This window comes from Dermacentor albipictus, chromosome 1 (assembly GCF_038994185.2).
Source record: "Dermacentor albipictus isolate Rhodes 1998 colony chromosome 1, USDA_Dalb.pri_finalv2, whole genome shotgun sequence".
In the NCBI taxonomy this organism is placed as follows: Eukaryota; Metazoa; Arthropoda; class Arachnida; order Ixodida; family Ixodidae; genus Dermacentor; species Dermacentor albipictus.
In genome coordinates this window covers 132,282,948-132,309,032 of record NC_091821.1, presented here as the reverse complement: position 1 = coordinate 132,309,032, position 26,085 = coordinate 132,282,948, and the positions used below count along the sequence as shown (strand labels likewise).

General features: G+C 42.2%; 1 protein-coding gene and 1 long non-coding RNA gene across 7 annotated transcripts in view; one reads left to right on the top strand and one right to left on the bottom strand.

Annotated features, from left to right (window-relative positions):
• The window catches only part of LOC135896164 (uncharacterized), a 92,146-nt gene extending 75,733 nt beyond the window's left edge, over positions 1 to 16,413 (top strand). Inside the window, exons 3-5 of one of the 2 annotated variants that reach the window (XR_010562610.1) lie at positions 2,800 to 2,918; positions 11,238 to 11,336; positions 15,218 to 16,413. This is a non-coding gene — a long non-coding RNA (uncharacterized lncRNA). Of the gene's footprint in view, positions 1 to 2,799; positions 2,919 to 11,237; positions 12,526 to 15,217 lie in introns of those variants that run through there. The other variant, XR_010562611.1, reaches the window with a different exon arrangement.
• The window catches only part of Rhp (GTP-Rho-binding protein rhophilin), a 241,708-nt gene continuing 227,176 nt past the window's right edge, over positions 11,554 to 26,085 (bottom strand). For all 5 annotated transcript variants that reach the window (XM_065424532.1, XM_065424535.2, XM_065424537.1 and 2 more), the window contains exons 11-15: positions 25,238 to 25,354; positions 23,320 to 23,514; positions 21,497 to 21,573; positions 18,428 to 18,577; positions 11,554 to 13,661 (exon numbers count right to left, since the gene is read on the bottom strand). In XM_065424532.1, coding sequence (XP_065280604.1) covers positions 13,311 to 13,661; positions 18,428 to 18,577; positions 21,497 to 21,573; positions 23,320 to 23,514; positions 25,238 to 25,354 — 890 coding nt within the window. In that variant the 3' untranslated portion in view covers positions 11,554 to 13,310. The remainder of the gene's footprint in view (positions 13,662 to 18,427; positions 18,578 to 21,496; positions 21,574 to 23,319; positions 23,515 to 25,237; positions 25,355 to 26,085) is intronic.

Genomic DNA, 26,085 nt, shown 5'->3' with positions numbered 1-26,085 from the left:
ACTTTAGAAGAGCATTTATGAGGTAGAGTCTATTTTAGAAGACATGTGACTCAAATGCTCTGCTAATAAGTCTGAACTCCTTGTACTCAAGAACAGAAGAAGGGGTAGAAAACTGAGGGGATATGTTCCCGAGGAAGAACCCAGGTTAGTACTAACCACGAAGGCAGGCGAATCTATTAAGCAAGTAGAATCCTTTAGAGTCTTAGGGTTATTCCTGGAGGCAAACGGGGCAAACGGAAGAACAATACGACACATCACAAGCAAGACTGTGGCGGTAATAAGACTGCTAAGGATAATCACTAACAGACTCAGAGGGCTGGGAGAGGAGAGCGCCATGAGACTGGTCCACGCTTTCGCCTTGTGTCACTTCTCCTATGTAGCTGGGATGCTCAGTTGGACACAGACAGAGCTAAACAGGTTGAACAGATTAATTAAAATGCTAGTCAAAACAACAGTGGGGTTACCGATTAACACGCCGGATAATAAATTAATGAAACTGGGGCTCCACAACACAATAGCTGAGATAATTGAAGCTCAGCAAATTGCCCACAGACAGAGGCTCTCTGGAACAAGGCCAGGTAGAGCAATACTAGAAGAGGTAGGGTGGTGCCCAACCAAATCCAAAATTTCAGGTGAAGGCACAGTAGAACTAAAAGATAGCATAAGAGATATAATCAAGACGACTCCTTTCCCCAGAAATATGCACCCAGTGCACAACCTGGAAAGACGAAAGGCAAGGGCCAAAGCTCTCCTGCAAGAGATAAAACACGAAAGAGAACATGCGGCTTTTGTAGATGCTGCATGGGTCAGAGGAAAGAAAGCCTTTACGGCAGTAGTAGTAGATGCAGATGGTCTCACTCGGGATGCTATTACAATCATGACTATAGACACGACAGTCACGGAACAAGTAGCGATAGCATTGGCTTTAAGGAATAATAAGTGGACGAAGATTTACAGTGACTGTAAGATGGCTATTAGACACTTTACCAATGGTTTTGTAACCAAAAGGGCTGCCCAGCTGATCGGTGAGTTGGACAGCCAAGGGATCGAAATCCGCTGGTTTCCTGCGCACATGAGGTCTGTCGATCCACCTCGTACGAATTTAAACGAGATGGCTAACACAGCTGCACAAGGACTTACTATCCGTGCACTACGCGACCAGGACCTTAATAATATACAGGAGGAGAACAGGGACCAATTACTTACATATAATGAAATCACGAGCCATTACTACATGAACAGAAGGGAATTCCCAGTGTCACACGCTAAGCTCAATAGAGCTCAAGCGGTGACTCTGAGATTGTTGCAGACAAGAACTTATCCAAGTCCAAACTTTATTAATAAGCTATATATAGTCAATTGCGAGAAGTGTAATGGCATCATTACTCTGGATCACATGCTTTTCCAGTGTCCTGTGACTTTCACAGACTGTGACAAAGAGAGAGACTGGTGGCGGCGAGTCCTACACAGTGGAGTTCTTTTCGATCAAGTACAGGCCATCCAGAAGGCCCACATTACGGCGGTAAGGTTAAACCTTACTGTCCCGATGGGGGAGCCGCCTGCGTCAACCTAAGGGTTGATCTTCAGGACATTAAATAGAGTTCATCATACCATACCATACCATACTGTCAGTAGCACTAATGTCTCATCAGAGCCCTTGGGAAAGCAAAGGCCTGGAAGTGCGCACTATGCAAAATGCTACCAGTGCATCAGTGGCCTCTCAAGAGAGATCATGCTATGAATTTCTTGGACTGATAACATGTAGTGTGAAGACTTCGTTAAAAAAACCTAAACGTGATTTTGTTTTAAATAACGATTCCTTACTGAGAAACATTACTAGATGAAGGACAACATGGAGGACGGGACGGTCAACCTCTTACTACATTTACCACAGATTGGAGCTTCACCACCAGTCCACAAGTAGTTGTGTGTGCCGTATGAGTGTCCTATTGTCAACTGACCTAAGAAGACATTGGCTTGCCGTGATTTTGTTGATGATGGCCAAATGACTAACTGTGGTATAATTAGGTGAAGCTTATAAGACGTTTCAGCATCCCAAAGGTGTTGCCAATAACTTTAGTTTTATTTTCAGGAAAGGCTTCAGATCTACGGCTGGGACAGCTATGGGAGTGTGGAAATCCTTGGGCGTAGCAAGTTCATCAGCAAGCATATTACTCTCGATGCCTTTGTGACCCGGCACCCAGCTTATTACAATATGTTGTTCAGACGCATAAATAGTGCACAGGAGCAAATAAAGTTAAATAATAACAGGATTTTTATGCTTTTGTAGTGACATTAAAGCCTTCAATATGTTTAACGAGTCTGTAAATATAATCGCCCTCTCTAATTTTAGTCGCATGAAATTTTTCACAGCCGACAAACGCGCTTGTTGAAGATGCTTGTTAGTGGGTGCAGAACGTAGATTTCAAAAATGATGGACCGATGGCTGCATTAGACACACTGGCAGGCGACTTTGATGCGCTGATGTAAAAGTCCGAGCATGAGTACGTGGCTTGAAGCTCAAGGAAGTGCATTTGAATGTGTGCCTCTGGAAAATGATTTGTGACCTTGATAAACGATGTGTCACAATCTACCAGTTGCCACTGCCACAGCGATAGCAGCTTTGCTGGATGCATTAGATGGTATTCTTGAAGTGAAACACCCATTTTTTTCACTGAGCTTCCTCACACGCAGTGAGAAGGGCTCCCTATCTCTGGGCCAATTATTAAATAGTAAGCACCAGGACACACTGTTTACAGTTGCGTAAGAAGGATGTTCAGGATTCGACTGTACTTTCAGATAATATGTGAAGCTGGAATATGACTTCTCTAGACGGAGCGACCACTTATTTGATTCTACATAGAGGCTTTCTACAAGACTTACCTGAAGGCACCGGTCGCAATGTGGATGCCTAAATGGTGAGCAGGGTCTAGTATTTTAATGCTCTTGGTGTTGCAGAATTATAGATTATAGCACTGTAATTAAGGCGTGAGCATACAGGACTCTTGTACAAGTTTAAAAGGCACTTCCAATCACTACCTTATGTTATGTGCGGCAGAAGTTTTGAAAGTATCATCATTTTCATACATTTCATGTTCAGATACTTCAGATGGGGTATGAACGTAAGCTTAGAGTCTAGAATGATTCCTATGAATTTGTGTTTGTTGTTTACAGAGGGTTCATCTTCATTGATCACAATACTTGGCACTGGTGTTATGCCTGTCTTGTTTGAAAAGAGTATGCAAGTACTTTTCTGGGTGTTCATTTTAAGCCCATTTTCATCCGCCCGTTTAGACAATTTGTTTAATCCTAGCTGTATTGTTAATTCGCAAATAACAATATTGCATGACGTGAAGCCTATCTCCACATTGTCAACATAAGCAGAATAAAACATTGTGCATGGGATGACTGTATGCAGGGAACTTATTTTTACAACAAAGAGTGTGCAACTAAGCACACCTCCTTGTGGCATACCAGTTGCCTGGCTGAATGATCTGGACAAAGCATTGCCCACTCTCACACGAAATGTGCGGTTAGACAGGTAGCTTTTGATCTTTAACATGTTGCCATGAACACGCATCACGGAAAGATCTCGCTGAATCCCAGAGCACCATTACGTGTCATAGGCTTTCTCTAGATCTACTAGTATTTAAAGCAAAGCTTTCTTTGCCTCGTCCCATAGGTTTGGTGTCATTTCCTCGCCAGGTCTATTTATGGAACTATATAGTAGACAACTTGGGCCACTGGGTATGTGTTGGCTGCTGTCTGGCCTAGCAGACAACCTGAGTCACTGGATATATGTCACTAAATATAATGCCACTTGATATAATGCCACTGGGTATTTGCCATCTTTAGCCTATCTCCCAGAATGGATGTGCCACTGTGATACAAGCGGTATGAAGCCTTCAATCTATCGATACATGAGCCATATTTCTCTTTGCCCATGCACGTCTCATCAACATTCTTCCCTTGACAAGCACCACACATCACCGTCATCCTCGTGATGCAGACAGCTAACAGCTACTGTTATGTGCTGGTGTTAGCTGCTACTACTGCTACCTCACTAACTCAAGTTGCATATCATTCAGATTCCAACATTGCTTTGGATCTGCACATTCTTTTAACCCTGCAATGTGTCATTCTTTAGAAGGTTAAGAAAAAGAAAAATTTTATATTTAATTTCGAAGGTCACGAGGACAACATACATTATCATCATCAGCCTTTATTTATTGCCACTGCAGGCTGAAGGCCTCTCCCCAGCCATCTCCAATTACGCCTGTCTTTTGCTAATCATACATCATACTTCTTTAAACATATTCCGAGCATATCTAAAGATTGCATGCTTTTGGCGCATGCAAGTACACAAAACCCAGCTAGAACAGCACCAGAGACTATTATTTCTGATGCACTGCAAATCCTGAAAGTCTTAGTCCTCTACTTTGTGCTAAGAATTATGAAATTCAAAAAAGGGTTCATGCTCACTCTTTGAAGTAGGCCATAATCATGTTCCCTGCATAGGTGTCAGTTTATTAAACTGCCACTGGTGTCGTCAGTAGAAAAGCCATTACATCAGAGCAGATGTGCACTGCATTATAGAGTTCAGTACTAGTATGTTTACCTAGGTAAATTACTCACAGGGGACCCTGATCAAGAGAAGGAAATTTACAGAAGAATAATGGGTTGGAGTGCATTCGGCAGACATTGTCAGGTCCTGACTGAAAGCTTACCATTATTATTAAAAAATGGCTGTGGCTTAGCTAAAAAAAGAAAGGTGTACAATCAATGCATTCTATCGGTGCTGACATATGGGGCAGAAACTTGGACTGCCAAAGAAGCTCAAAAACAAGTTAAGGACCACGCAAAGAGCGATGGAATGAAGAATGTTAGGCGTAATGTTAAGAGACAGGAAGAGAATAGCCAATATTCTAATTGACATTAAGAGAAAGAAATGGAGCTGGGCAGGTCATGTAATGCGTATGTTATGTAACTGGTGGACCATTAGGGTTACAGAATGGGTGGAAAGAGAAGGGAAATGCAGTCGAGGACAGCAGAAGACAGGTGGGGTGATGAAATCAAGAAATTCGCAGGTGCTAATTGGAATCGGTTGGCACAGGACAGGGGTAATTGGAGATAACAGGGAGAGGCCTTCGTCCTGCAGTGGACATAAAATAGGCTGATGATGATGACTAGTACTAACACATACTAAAAGGAAATATGATGCCAGTATATGTGCATGCAGTGGTTCATCCTTTTGGCTTTGAACAGCCTTGTGGACTCTTATATCAAGCCTCTTACTGAAGCGCATTCTTTGTTGCTAATACATTGTATACCAATAATAAATGTTCTTGAGAATCCAGTTTTGCCATCCTACGGTTTTTATAAAATAGTAAACAAAATAATAATTCAGAATATAAAAAATAACTAGATGTGGTGAGGGTCAGTTGCTAAATCTCATCTAGATTTAGTGACACGCACACTCAAACGTGTAGCGATATATTTATGCATAGGAAATTTCTCAATTAATTGTCAACCTAAACGTTTCACTACTGTAAAGAAACGTTGTGACAATAGCAAACAGCACAATTGAAACACAAAATAAGCAGCTGCAATGAGCTTTTTTGATAAATCGATGCCAAATTGTAGAAAATCCGCATAGCACCCATTATTCGCATGAAGGCGGTATGATTGCAACACCAAATTTTCATCAAATAACCTTGATATGAAACTCTTATGTGGTGCATTAGTGCACTGTGTGTGCACTAATGCACAGTGTTCCCGCGTATGTTCCCACAGTGACATCACAATGCACTGGTCGTAAGAGACATTGTCCGAGTTGTGTTATCAGATGTGGTGGGCATGAAAGGGCACAACTAGGAGCAAAGGTTCACCACCTAGCAAAACTAAAACAAAAACATAGGAACATGTGCTGCTGTGATGAAAGCCTCAGAATTGGCTGACAGTTGCCCAAGCTCTTGGATCTGTGCAGTGGGTCAAAGCATTAGGGAGAAGTTGCAATGACGAGTGGGGTGCTTGGCTGAAAAGCTTTTTAACACATACTGGTCAAGTAACATATTCCTGCAGGAATTTCCAGAAAAGTGAAGTAGCAGGTCTACTATGTCACCTTCTCAAATTCCTGCAGGTATGCATTTTTTAAAAATCAGTGCATGTAAAAGCCTCGCGTTATCATAAATTTCAGCAGGAATATGTTGATATGATGAATGTAAAAGCGTCTCGAGACTGAGGCAACACAGTTTTGTCTATGTAGATTTGCCTTGCAGCTCATAAGGAAGGCTTTGTGAAAAAACAATACATGGCATACTGATGCATTTTGCCAGTTTTGCAACAGGTACATTTTGAGACTTCTGCTAGTGTCTCGATTTATACAGTGCTTAAAGTCATGGGGGGCCCGGGGGGGGGGGAGGCGCTCGGTCCTCCTTCCGCAGGTCAACCGTAGCACTGCGGCACCCGTATGACAAGCACTGGAGGTGATTTTATCACCACTAGTGCCTTGTATGGGGAAATATTAACTCTAATTTAATTTTTCTATTAAGTAGTTCATTGCAATTGATCGGTTGATGCAGCATAAGCAAAAACAGGAAAGCAGGTATTGTACTGATGCATGCATTTCCACTAGGCACTGCACATGATGGTCATCACTCTTGTTTGATTAAGATTCTTGACACAGCACACTGTTTCGTAAGCCAAATGGCCGTGAAGCTACTTATCATGAATTAGTGAAATTCAACGCTAGTTTCTTTAGTTTACCAGTTACATTTCACTTGATTAGTTGTGCATTACGAGTGCTGTGAGCAGCCAGTCGCACGGCAATTTTGCCTGTATTCGCGGGCTTCTTTCATGCTCGGAAAAACACTTTTATGTAGCACATATTGAGCAACAGAAAGCTGTAGTGGGAGTTTTTCGTGTCGCTCTACAATTTTCTCAGTGACACTTTTCATCTAACTATAACATTTGAAAAGTTGAAAAAAAGTTATTTAGCAACAGCAAACAAGATTACCTTGTTTCTGTCCAGCTACGTGGCATTTGCATATCTTTAATGTTTGGCTCAAGTTACGTGCGACACCCTGTACATGTATATGTATATATAGGGAAAACGTACAAAAGATTACTAACGTTTTCGCAGGTGGTCTTGCCTCCATCAGAGTAACTACTCTGGTGAAGGCAAGATCAACATATACAAGTTGAAGAGAAGGGGCACATTGGGAAAATACCAGGATGTTACTGATGTTTCGGCCGCGGACTGCCCTCCGTCGGAGTGAAGGCTGGTCCCCGGCCAAAGCAGCAGTAAAATCCTGCTGTTTTTCCTACATGGTTCTATTCTTTGACTCGTTTCTTTCACTGCAGGATCCTGTGATTCAACACTTCACTGTTTATATATAAATGCACGTGTGTGAGAGTGCATGCGCTATTGAGGGCCCCCCCTCCACTGAAGGGAGACTGTAAGCCCTGTATCAATGTAAAATAATCAGCCGGAGGCCACTCAAATTTAATAAGTAATTATGCAAAACGGGCAGTTAGGTGCTTGCCATCAATAACTCTGATAAGTTTGATAGCCAATACTAATAAAGCATTACATAGGATAGGCACTATTTGGATCTGAGAATTCAATTCTTCATGGCAGGCCTTTGGCATGCACCAAAAATTTCTTATTAGCCTCCTAGAGCCATCAATGTGAAAAAACAAAGAAAGAAAGAAAACATTCTTGCTGCCCAAAGGTGCTGCAAAATTTCATTACGAAATGAGTAAATGTCGCCTACAATTTGTTTAACCTTCCTCGTCCCGTCTTTGCCAAGGTGGTGGGTGCTTGCTATGTCATCTGGTGATCTTAAAATCTTATTAATAAACATTAACATTTGCTATATCCAGAAGCATTGCTGAAAGTTACGCGAAAGATTGGAGTGGGCCATTATTGAGGCATTCAGTATTTTAGCATAAGTGGACCTGCCGTGACATGTTGCAACGGCAAATTGCAGCATGCCCCAAAGTAACTAGGTCATTAGGTAACAAATAGGTAAATAAGTTAATAATCACCAAATCAGGGTCCTGGGACTCAACATTGAGTGGAAGGGAACTAACAGCGAAACTCTTAGGAAGCTCAAGACCAAGGTCACTAATGCCATTAGGCTGATCAGGAGAATCACGAACGAGTATTAGAGAATGAAGGAGGCTAGCTTTGTTAAGTTCATTCATTCTTTTGCAATAAGCCACATTATTTATGTAGCTGCGTACCTTAACTGGTACAAGGCAGAAAAGGACAAAATCAATATGCTCATAAAGAAAGCTTTTAAGCAGGCCATAGGCTTGCCCGAAAGCACCAGTACTGAGAGATTAATGCGGCTGGGCATGCATAACACCTCAGAAGAATTGACTGAAGCTCAGCAGATAGCTCAGTTGAAAAGACTAGCCAGCACCCGGACTGACAGAATACTTGATAAATTACGAATAAATTATCATAACCAGCAAGGACCCAAGGTCGTGTTGGCCAGAGAGATCAGGAGCAGGATTTAAATGCCGAATTTACCCAAAAATATGCACCCGGAATTCAATCAGGGTAGGAGAATGAGCAGAGCTAAAGCTTTACTCAAACACTATGGCAATGATGAGGAAGTGCTATTTGTGGACGCTGCGAAGTATTCAAATCACCAAGAATTTACAGCAGTAGCCAGTAATACAAGGCAAGAAAGCGTACACATGTGCTGAATTAAAACCAGGGTATCTGAGGTTACGGAGGAGGTTGCCATCGCTCTATTGCTTCTTCCAAATATAGATACATTATCAGCGGCTCTCAATTGGCTATACAAAATTATGCCAGAGGACAGATATCAGTTGAAGCTGCAAGTTACAGTAAAGCTAAACTCATATCATATGAGGAATTTTACGACAAGGAAATCACCTGGTTCCCAGCTGATACAGAGTGAGAATCCACCATAACCCCCAAGCTTAACGAGTCTGACCATCGTGTTGTGCAAGGACTCATTAATCGCACCCGATTAGGGGGGGGGGCTCTGGCCGAGGAGATGGAACGGAAGGATAGGGATAGACTTTTCTCATTCACTGACATTACCCAATTCTATTGAAAGTCGAGGTGTATATATCCACCTCCTAGCCCAAAATTGGACAGGTCTCAGGTGGTTGACTGGAGGCACCTTTAAAGAATAACTTACACGAACCCAGTACATCTTGACCACGTGTTTCCGAATTTATACCTTCATGCGAAATGTAACTTACGTGATGATAGAAGAACCACCCTAGAGCATATACTTTGGGATTGCGAAATAGTTCAGAGGAGAATTATCCGCACCCCAGATGAACTAGGGGTGCGGTGGAGAGCAGCACTGGCTAGCGCAGATCTCCACGACCACTTTGGCCATTCAGCAAGCCCAGGAAGACACCGAGAGACAGAGTCTCTTTGCTGCCCCCGGCGAGGCCTGAACCTAGGCCATCAATTTGCATGATATTCATTAAGGTGATTGTCACACACACGCATTTGTTTAAGTATACCAGCACAGATAATGTGCTACCAAAAAAAATAAACTAATAACTGCTTGATTTCAAGTGCACTGGTTTAACCCTTTAAGGCGCCTTGTACACAATTGTGTACATTGTATTTCTGGTGTTTTTTTCACGTTTAGGGCGCGCAATTTTCTATTAGGTTGGCTTTAGCGCATTCCCAAACTTTAAACTGACAACCATGTGCATTTTGGGCGCAATTTGTCGCATTTCGGTGAAGATGTTCATATCAATACAAGAAATGGCGGACGCTGGAGCAGCAAATGGCGGTGAGTCAAGTTCTTATTTTTTTAGAGCCGCTTTTTTTTTATTGTGGCAAGCGAAAAAAATTAGACGCGCTTGTGCATCATATGAAGTACCGACGAGTGATAATTTCATCCATTCTGAGGAGATGACCGAACGCTAACGCTCGCACGCGCATGTGTACACGATTGTGTACAAAGCGCCGTGGTCGCTGCAGAAATGAAGAACGCTGAGAGTTGCTTTGATTTTTTTTCCAGGTTTTTTGGCCATTCGTCGTTCTTCTTTCTACAGTGCAAACAAGCATAAGAAAACCCAAAAGACAGCTGAAAGGCTTTTGGAGCTCGTTGCTGATAAATGTTTCAGACATCGGGGAAAGTGACGAAAAAGAAGCCACGCCTGAAGCGAATGACGCCTGCGTTGCAGCTGTGTTCACCAACCTCACAGAAGAGGAAGATGCTGCTGCAGGGGAAACGCAAGCTGAAGAAGTGGACACTGAGAGTGCTTTTTCCTTTTGTGAACCTGGGTACCTGCAATTATTTGCTGGACTACCACCGCGACAATCAAACGCTGCCTAGAGCTAAATACCTATATTTGATGAATTTTCGCTAGCAAGCTGCCGAAGCATTAATTAAGTCGGTACTACCCGAGAAAAAGCGTGGTAGGCCTTCTCTTGCAAAGATCCAGGCACCACAACCAAAGATAGGGCAAAAAAGCAAGAATATCGCTTCCTTGCACCGACGCGCACTACGACTCCTTTGACCATTGGCCCGAATCCCGCGAGCAGAAGGTGCTAATTAGGTGCAAGCTCGAGAAGTGCACACGAGGCGCCCGGATATTCTGCATAAAATGCGCCGTGCCACTGTGCCTGACGAAAGAGAGCAATTGCTTCCTCGCATTCCACAAGTGAATTTTGTGACCACCGAGGCGCTGTGTACACAATTGTGTACGATGTTGCAAATAATAAAGTTTCAAGATGACTTTCAAGAATTCGATGGTTTTGTGTTTCTTAGGTCCCAAAAAGAATGTTTATATATAAAAAGATTTTTTTCTATGCATAATTGCAAGTGGCGCCTGAAAGGGTTAAGATTAAACCTGCTGTCGAAATACCTGGTATATCAACCTATATAGTGACATACACTGAGGCTTCCTCGTCCATTTTTTGCTGTAACGACAAATACCACTATAATGAAATGACCAAGTATTAAATGCACATATGTTGCCACATGCTTCATGTTCATATTAAAATCAGGATGAAGCTCTTGCATCAGAATGCATCAAATCGATTTGGAATGCTACTCGCAGGCCACGACCAATTAGAATGGTAACGGTTCATGGATTTAAATTCCCGTAAGCCTACTTTATATTTTGTTGTGAAAAGGTAAATTCTTGGCACAGAGAAGCAGCTAAACTTCACAATGCAGCATAAAAAGTGGCTCAGAAAGTGTTTTTATGCAAAATTTTTACAGCAAAAGGTCGAACGCAAGATGGCAATGACAAGCTTGTCCATGCTGAAATTCTTGGAGATAAGTGAACCTCCACAAAGTGGACACTACAGTCATTGTCAGGTAAGCTTGTGCTCAAATTTATAAATTTATGTCAGTTTGACACCACTACTGTGTTACTTGTATTTTGACACTTCATCAGCACAATTTAAAAGAAGTGGTTAACCTTGTGAAGAGAAAGACAGCAAGAGAAATGAAAAGGGTTTCACATTGCTGTAGTCGTCGGGCGCAGTAAAGAAATTGTGCTTTGTATTTATATATCTACACACATACAACTTGGTGTTCAAATATAAGTGCTTTATTTCTCTGCTAGGTTGAATTGCTTTTCATATATTGTAAGAGAACAACTCATAACTTCATGAAATGCAGTCATTTTTTTAGAAAGTAACAAGAATTACAGACGCCTTGGAATTTGTTTGTCTATAATTTTTAATTAGTACACGGCATCAGCAAAAGCCAAATATGTTATAAAAGCAATATGGAGGTGTTTTAGAAGGCAATAAAAGAAGAATCTAATGTCAGAAAGCTAACCTTGATGTAAAAATAGAGTATGCCTTAGGTTGTCCATATGTACAGTATGTACATTATATACCTTGACACTGTCAGTGACGCCTCTCTAAGCACCACACAAACTGTATGACTTCCTGCAACACTTCGGCTGCTTCCACACGAGTTCATCAGTGTATAGTAAACACTCACCCAATCCCTCTAAGCTGCACGTCATGCACATCAGTATCTTTGATCAAAAAAAGTGATCACTTTGAACTGCCTTAATAACTCTGCATGAAAATTTAAATGCTGCAAATAACAAATATGTGCAATTACTACGAGTCCACAGTGTCCTTAACTTGGTTTAAGAATGAGCGAAAACCCTACTGTGAAGGTAAAGCAAAGCGCTATTAACAGTAAGCTGTGTTCCAGTATGCTACAAAACTGAAGCTCGCTTGGCAGACCACTGCAAGCAAAGTATATCCTCTTAGAACGTATTAGCTACATACTGCAATGCATGTGCAGACAAACATTTAGTTCTGTTGTTTCATCACAACCCAGCAAACATCTGCACCTAACACAGCAATGGTTAATAATATGCACAACAAACTTCATTGGTATGCCAAATGCTTTCTTCACAATTAAAGGATGTGTAAACAAAGCTTAGGTGGGATGATTGAAAATGCAACTTTATGATGCACCAGGTATAAAAATAGGCTAGAGTTAGAACTGCCATTCTGGAACATAATTCTACTGAAAAGAATGCACTAATACTGCAAAAAGAGATGCCCGGTTTAGACCCATTTTCATAGAGTTGACTCTTAGCAGGCCAGATGTTAGCCTCAAGGCAATGGCCCATTGTTTACTGCCCACTAAATTTTCATACCAGTTAAACACAGGTGAAGGGTACAAGTAAAAGGTTAGTAATGTGATTTCCACATTTGGCATGGCTGCAGCAGTCAAATAACCAAAAATGGCACGAGTGCTACGATACTTCAGTTCAGAAGGATGGTACTCTTAGCACAAGCATGCAAGTCCTTTACATTTCACACACCTTTTAACCATATCATGAATACAAAACAAGCAAAACAATTTACAAATTGCCACCAATGACTATCATTGTTGCTTCCTGCATATATCTGTACAATACTGCAATTTCCTGTGAAACAGTAAAAGCTGAAATGAGTGCTAACTGCAAAAATGTTGCAAGACTGAAAATCACATGTCTTCTCAATGTAAAAATCTGCAACAGACAGCAGTAATCATATCAAATGCAGCAGATCTTGGACACAATTGGCAACACTGACGAAGGTTCTCAAATTTTTTGCCATAGCACTATTCAGGCCCCATATCTTGAAAGTTCAAGGTTGAGCACAGCTCATCAAAAGCATCCTTGAATTGGGTGCAACACAGTTCCAGCACTAAAGTATAACAACTCCGTTGTCATTGTCCTTTTAACATGGATGCTTTTTCATGCACACTCGGTTCCTCGGTAGTGGCCACTGGGCACGACACCAATGCCAGTTGTGTTTAGTCGCAGTGATATGTTCAACGCAGCAAAATGTTGGCATCATAACCAGCTTCCCGCCTCTCCTTGGACGTTCCACGTCGGAAGAAGTTCCAGGTCAGCCGCTTGTGGCTGTCCTTGCTTTTGTTGCTGGCGATAGAACCGTTGGGACTCTGCACTCTGCTCGAACCACTTGAACTCACACCAGATGACGAGGTGGTTGACGATGCTGGGCTCTGTCGTAGATAGCTACGATCCATAGGTGTGATGACACGCAGAGTCAGCTCATCACCAGCTTTTCTTATTAATTGTACCACTTCCTCGTGCGTTGACCATTTAGTGTCAAGGTCACCAATGGCAACAATGAAATCTCCTTCTTTTACACCAGCCAGCTGGAAAAAAAAAAAACGAAAGAAAACTTACTATTATGCTAACTTCATTAAAACATAATTCTGTAGGCATCAAGTTCACTAAACTTGCCACTCATTGTTCCATAGCTCAAAGTCAAACAAGAAAGTAGATAACACAATAAAAATTTTAAAAAGAAAGGCTATGCCAAAAACAACAAAACTACACATATATCTGCATAAGGTTGCCCTTCTTGTTTTCTTGTTTTTGATATTGTGGTTATCTTTGTTTTATCTGTCTTTCTGTCTGTCTAACTGCGTGCATGCATGTGTGTGTGTGTTTCAGCAACTTATTCACACTGCAACTTCATATTTTGTATCCACTAAATGCCAGTGCTGGGTCTGCAGCCCTGTTTTGCTGTTTACATGTGACTGCCACAGTTCTTGTGGCTCTCGGCTGGCTGTGGCTATTGGTAGCATGATTCTCATCACAATAAACATTTTTTGTGATGTGAAAGCACTTAAGTGGGACATTTTTTCTAATACAGTAGAACCTCATTGATATGTTGCCATCACGTACGATTTCCCGGCACCAGCGTTCGAAATCGAGAAGACAAAAAATGACCCAATAGAGATATGCTCATTTTCTTCCGGTTCATACATTCCCGGAAAACACGATTTTTTGGCACCAACGTTCAGTATGTCGCCAAATTGCGATACGTTTCGACTGCGATTGTACGATATGTTTCCCGGCCGCTAGATCCACGGAAAACAAGAAAGTGGGCGAAGCGTGCGCGATCGAGAACAGTATATAGCTGCCTGCTGCCACAGCTGCACCGCAATACTCGCCCGCCCATCTCGCGTGAAAACGCCGACGCGTACTCAGTTTCTCATTTCAGTACCTGTTTCGGCAGCATCCAGCGTCACCCACCAGCTCAATTTCGTTTCGGTTTCCCGCCGCCCTCTTAAAAAAATTTGGAGGATGCCGCAAGTATAAGTCGGGAATCTTTGAATGCTATCGCGTTCCACTCTTAAGGCTAAACCCCATGAGAGCGATTTTGTGCGCGACAGCAACGAGCGATGGCTTCTAGCAACGAAATGGGCCGTCGCTTTAACAGACCACTCAGTCTTGGCGCTCGATTGTTTGGTTCTGTAAATCTAGGGGCCGAATCCTATAACGATTCAGAAGGGGAACCGTTCACTTGGCCTTACCTGATTGGTGAAAATTTTGTTTGCATCAGAGGCCGTTAGAGACAGCGAGGTGGCACCGCAAATTATCATTCTGTCACGCATCTGTAAATCATTTCAAAAGTGAACCCGCCGTTGGCTAAGAGTGAAACCGGCAAATGGGTGGTCCACTTTGGGTTCTGTTGCTGTGGCTTGGCTGTTGGCTTGCAACCCTCGCCGCGTGCCCCAGTCCCGCGGCGCCATATACGCGCGGGCGTCGCGCTGGCGTGCGTTGGTTGCTTTGGAGGCTATCACTTGCCTTTGTTGTCTGTTTTCGGTGTGGACCACAGCTGGAAGTCCAATACGCGTTCGAAGAGATGATGGATAATTATTTGCACCACCCCTGGCCAGCTTTCTAAGTATACCTTTTGCAGGCTACGCTACGAACTGGAGGAGACTCGGGTGCAAGCATACCAGTGGTCATTCCACACAAAGGAAGGAATTGTGCACTGCGGTTCATCACCACCGGCCTGCAGCTCCCAGAGACCAGTCGGAAGTGAAGCAGTCATCGGAATGCCCTAGATCTCTGCTGCCGACACTGTCTACGAAGTTGCTCTCGCGATTGCTGTGTTGGCCGGTAGAAGGGCTGGATCAGCTTTCCGCGTGACCTCCGCTTCAAAGCCAATGCCAAGGAGATGTTTGCATGGTGCGATCGAATTCCCCGTGCTATCGCCAGCATGAATAGCTCGCAGATTGCCATTCAGCAATTAGAAGGGTTCAACCTAGGCTGGTCCAGCGTTTCCTTCGCTTGGCTGATAAAACTGGAAGATATTGCGGAGATCTCTTACTTGGCTGCCCTTTTTGCTCTAGTTCGCGAGTGTCACACTTTGTTCCTCAATTTCATGGCACAGCGTGCATCATCACCACCATGCTCTTTGATTTTACTTTACGCAGGCAATGCAGGGCCCCTATATCTTAATGCTCGATTTCAAGTTCCATTGCTTCTATCACGCAATGCGGTGCGAGGCAGATCGCAGCGATGGTGACAGCGCAGCGGCGAGTGAGTCATGTCAAAGCCGATGACGAAGAGCGAAAAAAGAAGGAAAATTTATACAACCGGCTAGTAAAGGCGGCCCTAAGAACCAGTTCACGGCTTTGTTGCGTTTGCTACATAGGAAGCGCTGGCAGAGCATTTTTCGTGCGTGGATCGCACAAGCTCCTGGTAGCAGACGACATAGCACTGCGTTCTGCGAACTCATTTATGTTTGCGATACCGCCTCTCAGCTGAGAACGAAAACTAATTACATTAATAAATTACTTCAAGCATTGCATAAACGCCCGGCATCGCATGTTTATACTTTAGCACTCGCCGCATAATGTTTAATTTATACTTTACATTTAATTAGAAAGCAGAAACATTCTGCAGTTCCTCGATTAGCTTGTCATATCATGACGTACACTTAAGAGGTGGCACCCACTCGTCTATTGGTCGCATCCTTCCTTTCTTCCACATCCGGTGTGGGAGCGGCCCATTTAATGAGGTAAGTGGCGAAGTAAACGATTCGTTTTCTGAAACGTTATAAGATTCCACCCCAGAATTCGTCGCTCGTCACCCGGAAGTGCTATGAGCGACTAGCCAATAGCACAAAGCCAGAACTGGATGTATGTCACTCAAATACTGCCGATTGTCGCAGGAAACGAGCAAACGATTGAATGTTTATATGTGCAAAAATAAGAACTTACTGCAAAACCATCAAAAATATTTTATGCTGCTTTTTTACAGTAAAATACATCAACTTAATTTAATAAAGCACGTACATATCATGCCAGTTTCAATGCGTATTTGCTGCCCTCAAATATCGGCAACACCATGCAACAACGTTAACAACAATATTGGCAACAACGTCGTTGTCGCGATCTTGCGCATGACAGCTAGAAGTTATGCGATGGAGATGGCTGTCGCATTCGCTCGTCGCCTACAAGTCAAACCCCATGCGAACGACGATTGTGAGCGACGTCTCCCCGGCGTTGCCGATATTTCAGGGCAGCAAATACACGTCAAATTAATAAAGCATGCATCACGCTAGTGTCAAGTTGATGTACCTATCTTACTGTAGAAAGCAGCACAAAATATTTCTGACGGTCTTGTAGTAGGTTCTTATTCTTGAACATATAAAAATTCAATTGTTTGCTTGTTCCGTGCGACAATTGGTAGTATTTGAGTGACGTACATCCAGTTCCAGCTTCGTGCTATTGGCTACTTGCTCATAACCCTTCCGGGCGACGAGCGACGAATTCTAGATTTGCAGAACCGAACAATCGAGCTACAAGACCAAGCGATCTGTCGAAGCGACGGCCCGTTTCGTCGCTCGAAGCCATCCCTCGTCGCTGTTGTGCACAAAATCGCTCTCATGGGGTTTAACCTTAAGAGTGGAACGCGATAGCATTCAAAGATCCCTGACTGCTTCTCATGCTTCCCGGCAACTTCAGTGTATGTAACCGTAATGTTTACCGGGAAACGCTGGCTGCAAACGCTATGCCCGAAGGCAGACTTTGTGATATAAGTGCGGCCTCTTGCGTGCGCCACTATGCGCACAAATGGTGGATGCCACGGGGCTGGTCTGTGAATTGTAGAAACACTGGAAAAGGGATTTCTTTGAGTTTTCGTGTAAATGTTTTCTCGTATAATCAAATTACAATCCGAGAGCTATCATGTCTGTAGGTTGTCTGTAAGTCATAGTTTACAATTTTTCCACATATTTTAGCTTGAGAAATTCAATTAGTTCAGTAAATTCCTTGCATCACATGGAGGGCCTGGGTATGTGTGGTTCGAAAATCTTTTTGCCGAAACGACGTCCGACGCCGAATTTTCTGCGCCACGAGATCCTCAACGCTATCACATTAAAAGCACGCAATACAAAAACAACAAAGCACATCTCGGACCGCTGGAGCACCACCAGCTCAACCCGCGTCGGCGTCTCGTGCCGCAGCAATCCACATGACGCTTTGCATTACGTAGATGTCAACAATAGTCGAGTCTGTCAAATTTTTTAGTTACTTCGAATCGTATGTTTTTCTTGCGGTTTTTTCCAAAACACATGAATGAGATTCTACTGTACACATTTAGCTGAAAGCACAGCTCATACACCACAGTTTACTTGTCCTTGTTTTTGTTGTGGTTATAAGCAATGGACCAATAGCCATGAAAAAAATGGTTGCTTTGACTGCGATCAGAGCAACCTTATGATATACTCAGGACAAAATATAGTAACACACTTTATGTCACAGAGATTTGAAATCTGCCTGCACCACCGTTTGTTGTTTAGATAGATGTCAACATTCAAAGAAGTACCCGCCGTGGTTGCTCAGTGGCTATGGTGTTGGGCTGCTGAGCACGAGGTCGCGGGATCGAATCCCGGCCGTGTACTTAGATTTAGGTGCACGTTAAAGAACCCCAGGTGGTCAAAATTTCCGGAGTCCTCCACTACGGCGTGCCTCATAATCAGAAAGTGGTTTTGGCACGTAAAACCCCAAATATTATTATTATTCAAAGAAGTGCAGTCTAGCATAAGCCTAATTGAAAACTGCTTCAAAAGGCTAAAAGTAACTTCAATGACAAGATTGACAGAGGTTGTGACACTGACCTCTGCAAGGCTGCAAGCTTCGACACCAGCAACAATAACCGGAGAATCTCCTCGCACACTGAAGCCGAAGCTTTCCTTGCCCTTTTTGGTAAGGTGCACAGCCCGGGATGCGGACCAATGGTGCCTGGCAGAGAAGATACTGATCGGACCCTGCAAGAATTTGAGAAAATCACCCTATGCAACCTTAAAGCTGCCACTTTTCTCAAAATGTGTGTGCTATCTGAGTAATGCCAGTTATCCGACTGTCCTCGTTAGTCTTGCTTGCTTACAATGCATCGAAACATATAAGTACTTACATTACACAAACATGGCAACACATCCAGTGAAACAATGCCTATGTCACTGATTCCAGCTGACTAGCATGACAACATATTGTAAGTTTTTATGAATAATGAACAATTTGCTGCTGCATTATATCAAATAGTTTACACATTCGTGCAGTGCATGATTAACCATTTTTTTCGCCATTTGAGATCGCCCAGAGTCGATTTTTTTTAATTGCAGATTCCAAGTCTTCTGAGGGAACTATCTCGACAAAAAATTAACATAATTTTTCTAAGGTGACCGTAAAGTGAGAAAAAAATATTTTGTGTTCGTATATGTGTACCGTTTATTCATGAATAAAAACAAGAAAAAAAGGAATAAACTTATAAGAATAAAAAATTTGATGCATTGTTATACACATAGTTCAAGGCTTAGAAATGCGAGAATATTTCACAACTGTGAAATGTTCCTGCTCTTACACTAATATTTACTACCATAGCGTAATCGAACTGAGTAAGTGAGCGCACTCAAGAAAGCTTTGTGGTTGTGTGCCCATCAAAAAAGCAAAACGTGTGACAAACTTCTGCTAATCTGCATCTTATCGCCAACCAGAGGCAATTGTAGTTTTTGCGCGTCTCCAAAAAAGAAAAGGAAATGCATGGACGGCGGTATCCTTCCTATCCGCACCCCTGTGAGCACTAAACGAGCGAGAAACAGGCGGTCACCCTTTGAGCGATTAGTAACGAGATTAGCGCAAGAAGCTGAAACCACCCGTGGAACAAAACCCAAACTGCTGCTCGCCCGTGCGCACGCCAACGCGCGAGCGGTAGTATATAGACGCGCCGGAGCAAACTAGCTCCAAAACAAACCATGCAACGGAAACAAAGAGAGGGAGGCGCGAGAAAAAAATTCCTTGTATTCCCACATAGTGGCAGCACATGCCAGAAAAGAGAAAAGAAACATAGGCGCGCTTTTTAAATGTGCAGACGGTGCCGTAAATATACGGCATCGACCATTTTGGGCTTGTTGGCAGCGCCGCATATTTACATCATTGACCCTCAAAGGGTTAAAATCTGGTAATTTACACTTAAATAGGTCACTTTGAAAATAAATTTAAAACTACACTAACCTTGCATTTGCAAGCATCATATAACTCGGGCAATTTAGCGTTGCTCTAATATGGCTAATCTAATGACTGAGTATACGTATGTAGCAGAGCTCCCCATGGTGGGGGCAATAGAAATGTTGCCCACCGCTTTGGCTGACCACTCACTCCTCCTTGAAAAACAATTTGGCAATTAAAATAATCAGTATCTCCTGTTTTTTTTAAATCCCCAGATGCTTCTTTATCACATGGAGAAATATTTTTAAAAAAAAGTGAGGTAGAAGTTTAAAATATCACTCTTTTCTAGTGTGCCGACGTGAAAGATCGGGTAGAAAACTGTGCGTCGGGAGGCATCATCGCAATACAGAGCAAATGGCTTTTCTTTGATACAACGCTGCTATTTTGGAACCATTGTAGGAGGAGAGATTGAAGCTTCAGCCAGCTGCAGCGCTGTATTTTGCCGTGCAAAAATAAAACAAAAATAGTGTAGAAGCTTGAGCATGTTAGTGATTTTGCCAGCGACTGAAGAGATACAGGCCTGAAATAGCGATGATCAAGCTGGGCTCTCACAGACCAATATCCGTTACCCCAGATTGCGTGGTTTCCAGGTGACTAGAAAAAGTTGCTGGCAAAATGGGGTGCTTATCATGCTACTCGTGTTCACGTTTTCCAGCGGTGACAATAGTGCCATCACAAAACTGTCATCTTCTGTGACTCAAGACACGATCCAATTCACTTTTACGCTTAGTGCCAAACCTGGGCTTTGCGTAATTGCTAAGTAAAACTAAAATTTACTGTTCTAACATGGAACAAGCGGTGTGTGGGAGTACGCAGAGGAAACAATGCTCGAAATTAACATGAACTGCGGAAGAAGAACATGCGCTGCCACGAACATGGTGAACCAATGTTGATGTGACTGAGGCACTGCAGTGCATCGTGGCCGAGTTTCAGTGTATACGTTCTATTACATTGATCCTTACAACAATAATATACACTACTAATCTTTTTAAAACACCCTTCAAGAAGAAACATTTATATGAAATTTTAGTGCACAGTACAACATTGCACTTGTAGCAATTAACTCTGTTTTTCTTAGCCATCTTTGTGCAATGAGTGTGTGTGCATTACAGTCAAATTACTTTATGTAAGTTTCATGCAAGTATAATTAGGCAACAGCAACAATTATCACTTAGGGCAAACTGCCCTTTAGTCCTTTCCAGTCCTTGGTTATATTCAATGTGAAATTAGTATATTTGCGACACATCCTATTCTGTATTATTACTCACTATTTGCAATTTACTTCTGTTGGTGTTGCATTATCATTATGTGTGTTCATCTCAGTACTTTTTCACAGGAGGTGTTTTTTACAGTCCAAAGCTCTGGAACTTCCTTTTGTATTTTTCGTTTGCAAGTATAATTGCTATTAAAACTTTTAAATTTCAGTTGGCTCCACTTTCATCTCAGCGTTTTAATAAACCTCTGGTGTTCCACGAACATGAAAAAACATTTTTCACTCACTCCACAAGCCATTGCATGCACTGTTACATGAAATCAAGACAGTTGTAAATGTGGCCAATTCTTTATTATGTGCTCTGTCGGCTTCTGCACAAAAGCAGAGTAATATTTCAATAAAAGTGAAACTACAACAAAGACGATCAAAACTTTTGATGCTTCGGAATAAGAGCAGGACAGTCACTCACCAGCCCATGAAAGAGGTCCTTTACTTTGTACTGAGTAAAATCGGGTGATGTCAAAGTCAATTGATACTTTGTGGAAGCTGCAAAGAATGTTACAGTGGTCTTAGTAAGCAGAAGTGCAAAACTTTATTTTTTCTTTAGAAGCATATTTGCATCATGCTAGTAGGCAATGCATGCAGAGAATTGAACGATGGACAAATTGACTAGTGTGTTCTTGATACACACAATCTGGCTATACATCATGTTCTTGTCAGTACTTAAACCTTATGCAATCAATACTTAAAGGGCAACTGAAGCACTTTTTAAAGAAGTTAGCTTTCAATGAATTTTGTAGTTTTTCACCCCCTGAAAACAAAATTCATTGTTTATCAGGGCATAAGTCATCACAAGCTGCTTAAATTTAGCAAAAACGAGCAGCCGTGACAGCAGGAGACTCCGCAGGTTGGTTAATTAGCTCTGATTGGCGAAGACAATCGTGACGTCATCCAAGGTATTGCTGAGGCATGTGATCCGAATACAGTGCTAAATGTCCTGTACAATCTAAAACACTAAACTAGGATTTATATTTCGTCTGGAGCTTGTTACTGCTGCGTCCACCCTTAAATCAGTTTGTCATGAACACGGCTGTAGTAGTTTCGTAGCCACAGTGCAGTGAGGCATGGTGCAGGGAGCAGTGAAACAGTAGGCCAATTGCTATGCTGACAATGTTTATTGCCGCTACTTTGGCGAGCCTCAAGTGAGCCGCTGTGTTCTGCTCAGCAAAAGTGAGGCTGTAAGCGTCTGCACAGAGCTGTAGCTAGGATTGCCAAGCTTCCAATTAAAGAAAGAGTTCAGCTTCCCTTTAACACAATGAACAGCAATAAACAGCGATAAACAACAATATTCTATGACATCAGTATCCCTATATGTAAAAGACTGAGAGATATGTTTTTTTTTTTCAGTACACGTCAGAAGGCAACAGTGTTCAATGCAATTTTATCAAATGCATCAGCATTGCTTGTCTAACAGATTTCTTAGCGTTCATCTATACTGAAGAAAAAAAAGAGACAAGACTATTCTCAGAAAGCTACCCTCTCGGCACAACGCTAGCGTAATACACTGTGGTTGTCTTCCATTAATTTGATGCAAATTAGTTAAACCAAATTTATATGTTCCAAAAGGTAACCACGCTTTTTTAACACTAATATTGAGATATTGCATTCATTTCTGTCAACATAAGTGTCCTGTGTTCCCGACATATATCTACCTCGAGCCATTACTAATTGGACCACTATGCATGTGTCCACTCAGCAGTGACATGAACCTCGTGGCATATGGAGATAATCTGCACTTATATATGTTACAGGTGTCAAAGCAAGTTAACACAAAAAAAAATTGTTCAGGATCATTGATAGTTGCATTTCAGCTATAATTTAGCCCAAGCACTGGAAATGCTTGTCACCAATTAAGTTATATTTCGTACAGTATGCAAAATAAAACAAATAATGGACTTCGTCCATATTACCACAAACTTATTTTCTGTATTTGCCACAGCTAACCACACTATATAAGCATAACACCGCCTCCGCTAACCTCGCCATGCTGCTGCTGATGATGATACAAGAAATGGCCCACTTACAAAAGTAAAATTCTTGAAAGGTGAAAGACACACTGGCACCAGGTGATGTCTGTACATTCTGATTACTCGATGAAAGTATGACATTAACCTGAATCAAATCAATAATAACCTACTGGTGCTTCATGCAGCAATAGCTGCAATACAATGAGAGCATGATATGCCTGCTCAATAACGTAGCGTCACACACAACAGAGCAAAGCCCACTGACCTTGAATTTGAGGTGGGTCTAACACCTCCTGGAAGTCATCTTCTTCCTCGAGGTCAGCATAGCGCTGCAAAGCAGCATCATGGTCAGCCCGTAGACGCCCCAGCAGGTTGTCTACTTGGCGCAATTGGCGACACATGCGGTGAAGGCGCAGTGCTTCTTCGTGCAGTAGGAGAGCCTCACGCAGGTGAGCCTTACCTGGAAACCACAAGTACATCACACTCATTAACCAAACTTCTGCTACATATAAATGCACCTTAGGAGCACTGGCAATGAACTCGTCAAGATGAGCTTCTTCACGCTCAGATGCGTTTCAACAGCAAGTTGCTATATTATAGCTCAAAGCACAATCTGCTGCAGTCGACTTTTGCTAATTTGATATTGATTAGTTGGACCTGCATTCAAAAGCTATGAGAAAGCACTCCTGCAGATTCCAGCATCTCCTCCCCTTCCCTCACTTTCTAGCCCTTAAATTACAGTGAGCTTTTTTAAGAAAGCAAATAGCTCTTCACTTCTGTGTGCCACCTTGATTGTTAAACGGAAAAAACCAGTCACAAAACACAAAGGACAAGAAGAGAGGTTCACATCACAACGACTGGACTATCAACTGAGATTTATTAGAAACGGCGTAGTCCCAGCAATTGATTGATTTGTAGAGTTTATTGGCGCAAGGGCCAGATTTAGTCCCAGTAAGGCTAGCAGAGCATGCGCAACTACAGCATTGCTAATCACTGAGCATGAAAAAGACAAGATATCGCATCTATAGTGACCGACCTAGAAATGCAAATTCTTTTTCAAGTAAGCGCACCGAGGTTGTACCAATGCAGTCGTCACCTAATAAACTGACGTAGTACGCTTCCAGGATTTCTCGCTCTTCTTTGCCCTTGCCCCTACCAGGAATCATTACATTGCTGAACAAAGGGTAACAGCCCTTTGTTCACCTGTACAGTTTCATTGTTTCTACTCTACTCATCTTGATTGTCTTGAGGGAAACAAACTAGTATTACTTTTGGTATGTGTCATGACAACCCAAGCGACATTAGCTTACTTTTTCATCTTTCACCCTCCCCTCCTGCCATGTGCATGCTTTATCATGTGCCTTCCAACATTGGCTGCATGGAAAGATGGTGCACATGAAGCCATGATCCTTCTCAACTCACCCTTGGACGCTTTCCCGCGAACTCATTACACATGGTGCGCAGGGCGCGCACCATTACTGACCTAGAATATTACTGACCTAGAATATTACTGACCTAGAATATTATCGTGCTTGGACTTTATACAGAACCTAACGGCAACACTGATGGCAAAAATTCACCAGGAGCGTCCACATAATTGCTATCGCAATAACAAGGTGCAGTTTGACAAGATTCTCAAACCTTAAAAGTACTGGTAAAAAATTGAAAGAAAGGAAATGTCGAAAAATGCCACTTTCTTTTTAATTGCATACCTCATTAAAAACGCGTAGGAGATTTCAAATATATGTGGCATACTGGTATGTATGTATTAATATTAAATTAACATGCTTTGTGTGATGATGGCAAAAAAGAAATGTACACTTTGTAGTACCATAGTACGATGTGCTACTTGTACTACAAACTAAAGAGTATCAGTTCAAATGTTCGCCCTTAGTAGCAAAAAGGAGGAGCTAACCGCAATGTCAAATAAAAGAAAAAAGCATGCCTCGTTACTGCATTCAAAATCAGTAGTGCAACATGCAAATGAGAGAGACTCTTCATTGACAGTTTTTGATAATATCTTCTCAATTAACGACATGTTCCCAAGAGAACACAGAGCGTTCACAGGACTCTCTAATTTGGCCTCTCAGTAACTTATACTATTTCTGAACCAAGCGTGAAAGTCATGGGCAAATTGTTGGAATCAAAATTCAGCAGTGTAAATGGTAGCATACGGAACTGACCTAGCTGTCGTCTCTCCTCCAAAGTTTGGGGCACTCTGATGTCAATGCATGTTGAATTGCTCTGCTCTTGGACATGCAGAAACTCAAGAGACCGCCTCAAGGCCTCATCCAAATCCCCTGCAAAAAAAAGCAAAAAAAATTTAAATTCCTGTTTCACAAACAACAACAGAGCAGCTTCATTATGACCTGCTTAGTGTGACAAGTAATGATAAATATGGCATAAAACCTCCAATGTCACAAGTTCATTGCTCCTATCACAAATAAAACACGCTATAATATACAGCAACATGACAAACTTCTGATAACTTGAAAGAGGGGAAAAGATTATTTTGGGCAGATATATAGTGCAGTGCACAAAGAAGTGTTGATTAGTTGAAGGAAAGGGGGACCAAGTGTAGAACACGTTGCAAGCAGACAACTACTGTCTTTGTAACATTGTAGGAACAGGCGCATCAGAGTTATGTGTATTTCCTGGCAATGCCCACTGCTTTTGGCTTTTTGTTCCAACGCCAATTCCGTAAGGGCATAACTATATATATATATATATATATATATATATGGTATTAGCTCTCACGGAAATAAAACTCTAACATAAATGCAAAAATAGATGAAACACAGGAAGTGTTAAAGGGTCCCTGAAGCACCTCTCAGGCTTGGTGAAAAAACACAGTCCGCCGATGGCATACGATGACGCGAACATCTCAGCCAAATTTTGCACTCATACACAGCACATGGAGCTCGCCAAGCGGAGCACAAAGTTACCTTTCTCTCAAACACTCTCTTTTCAACAGAGGCCTGCACCTCACTCTTTACTGGACGCTTCATTTTTTAATATAGCAGATTCCCAT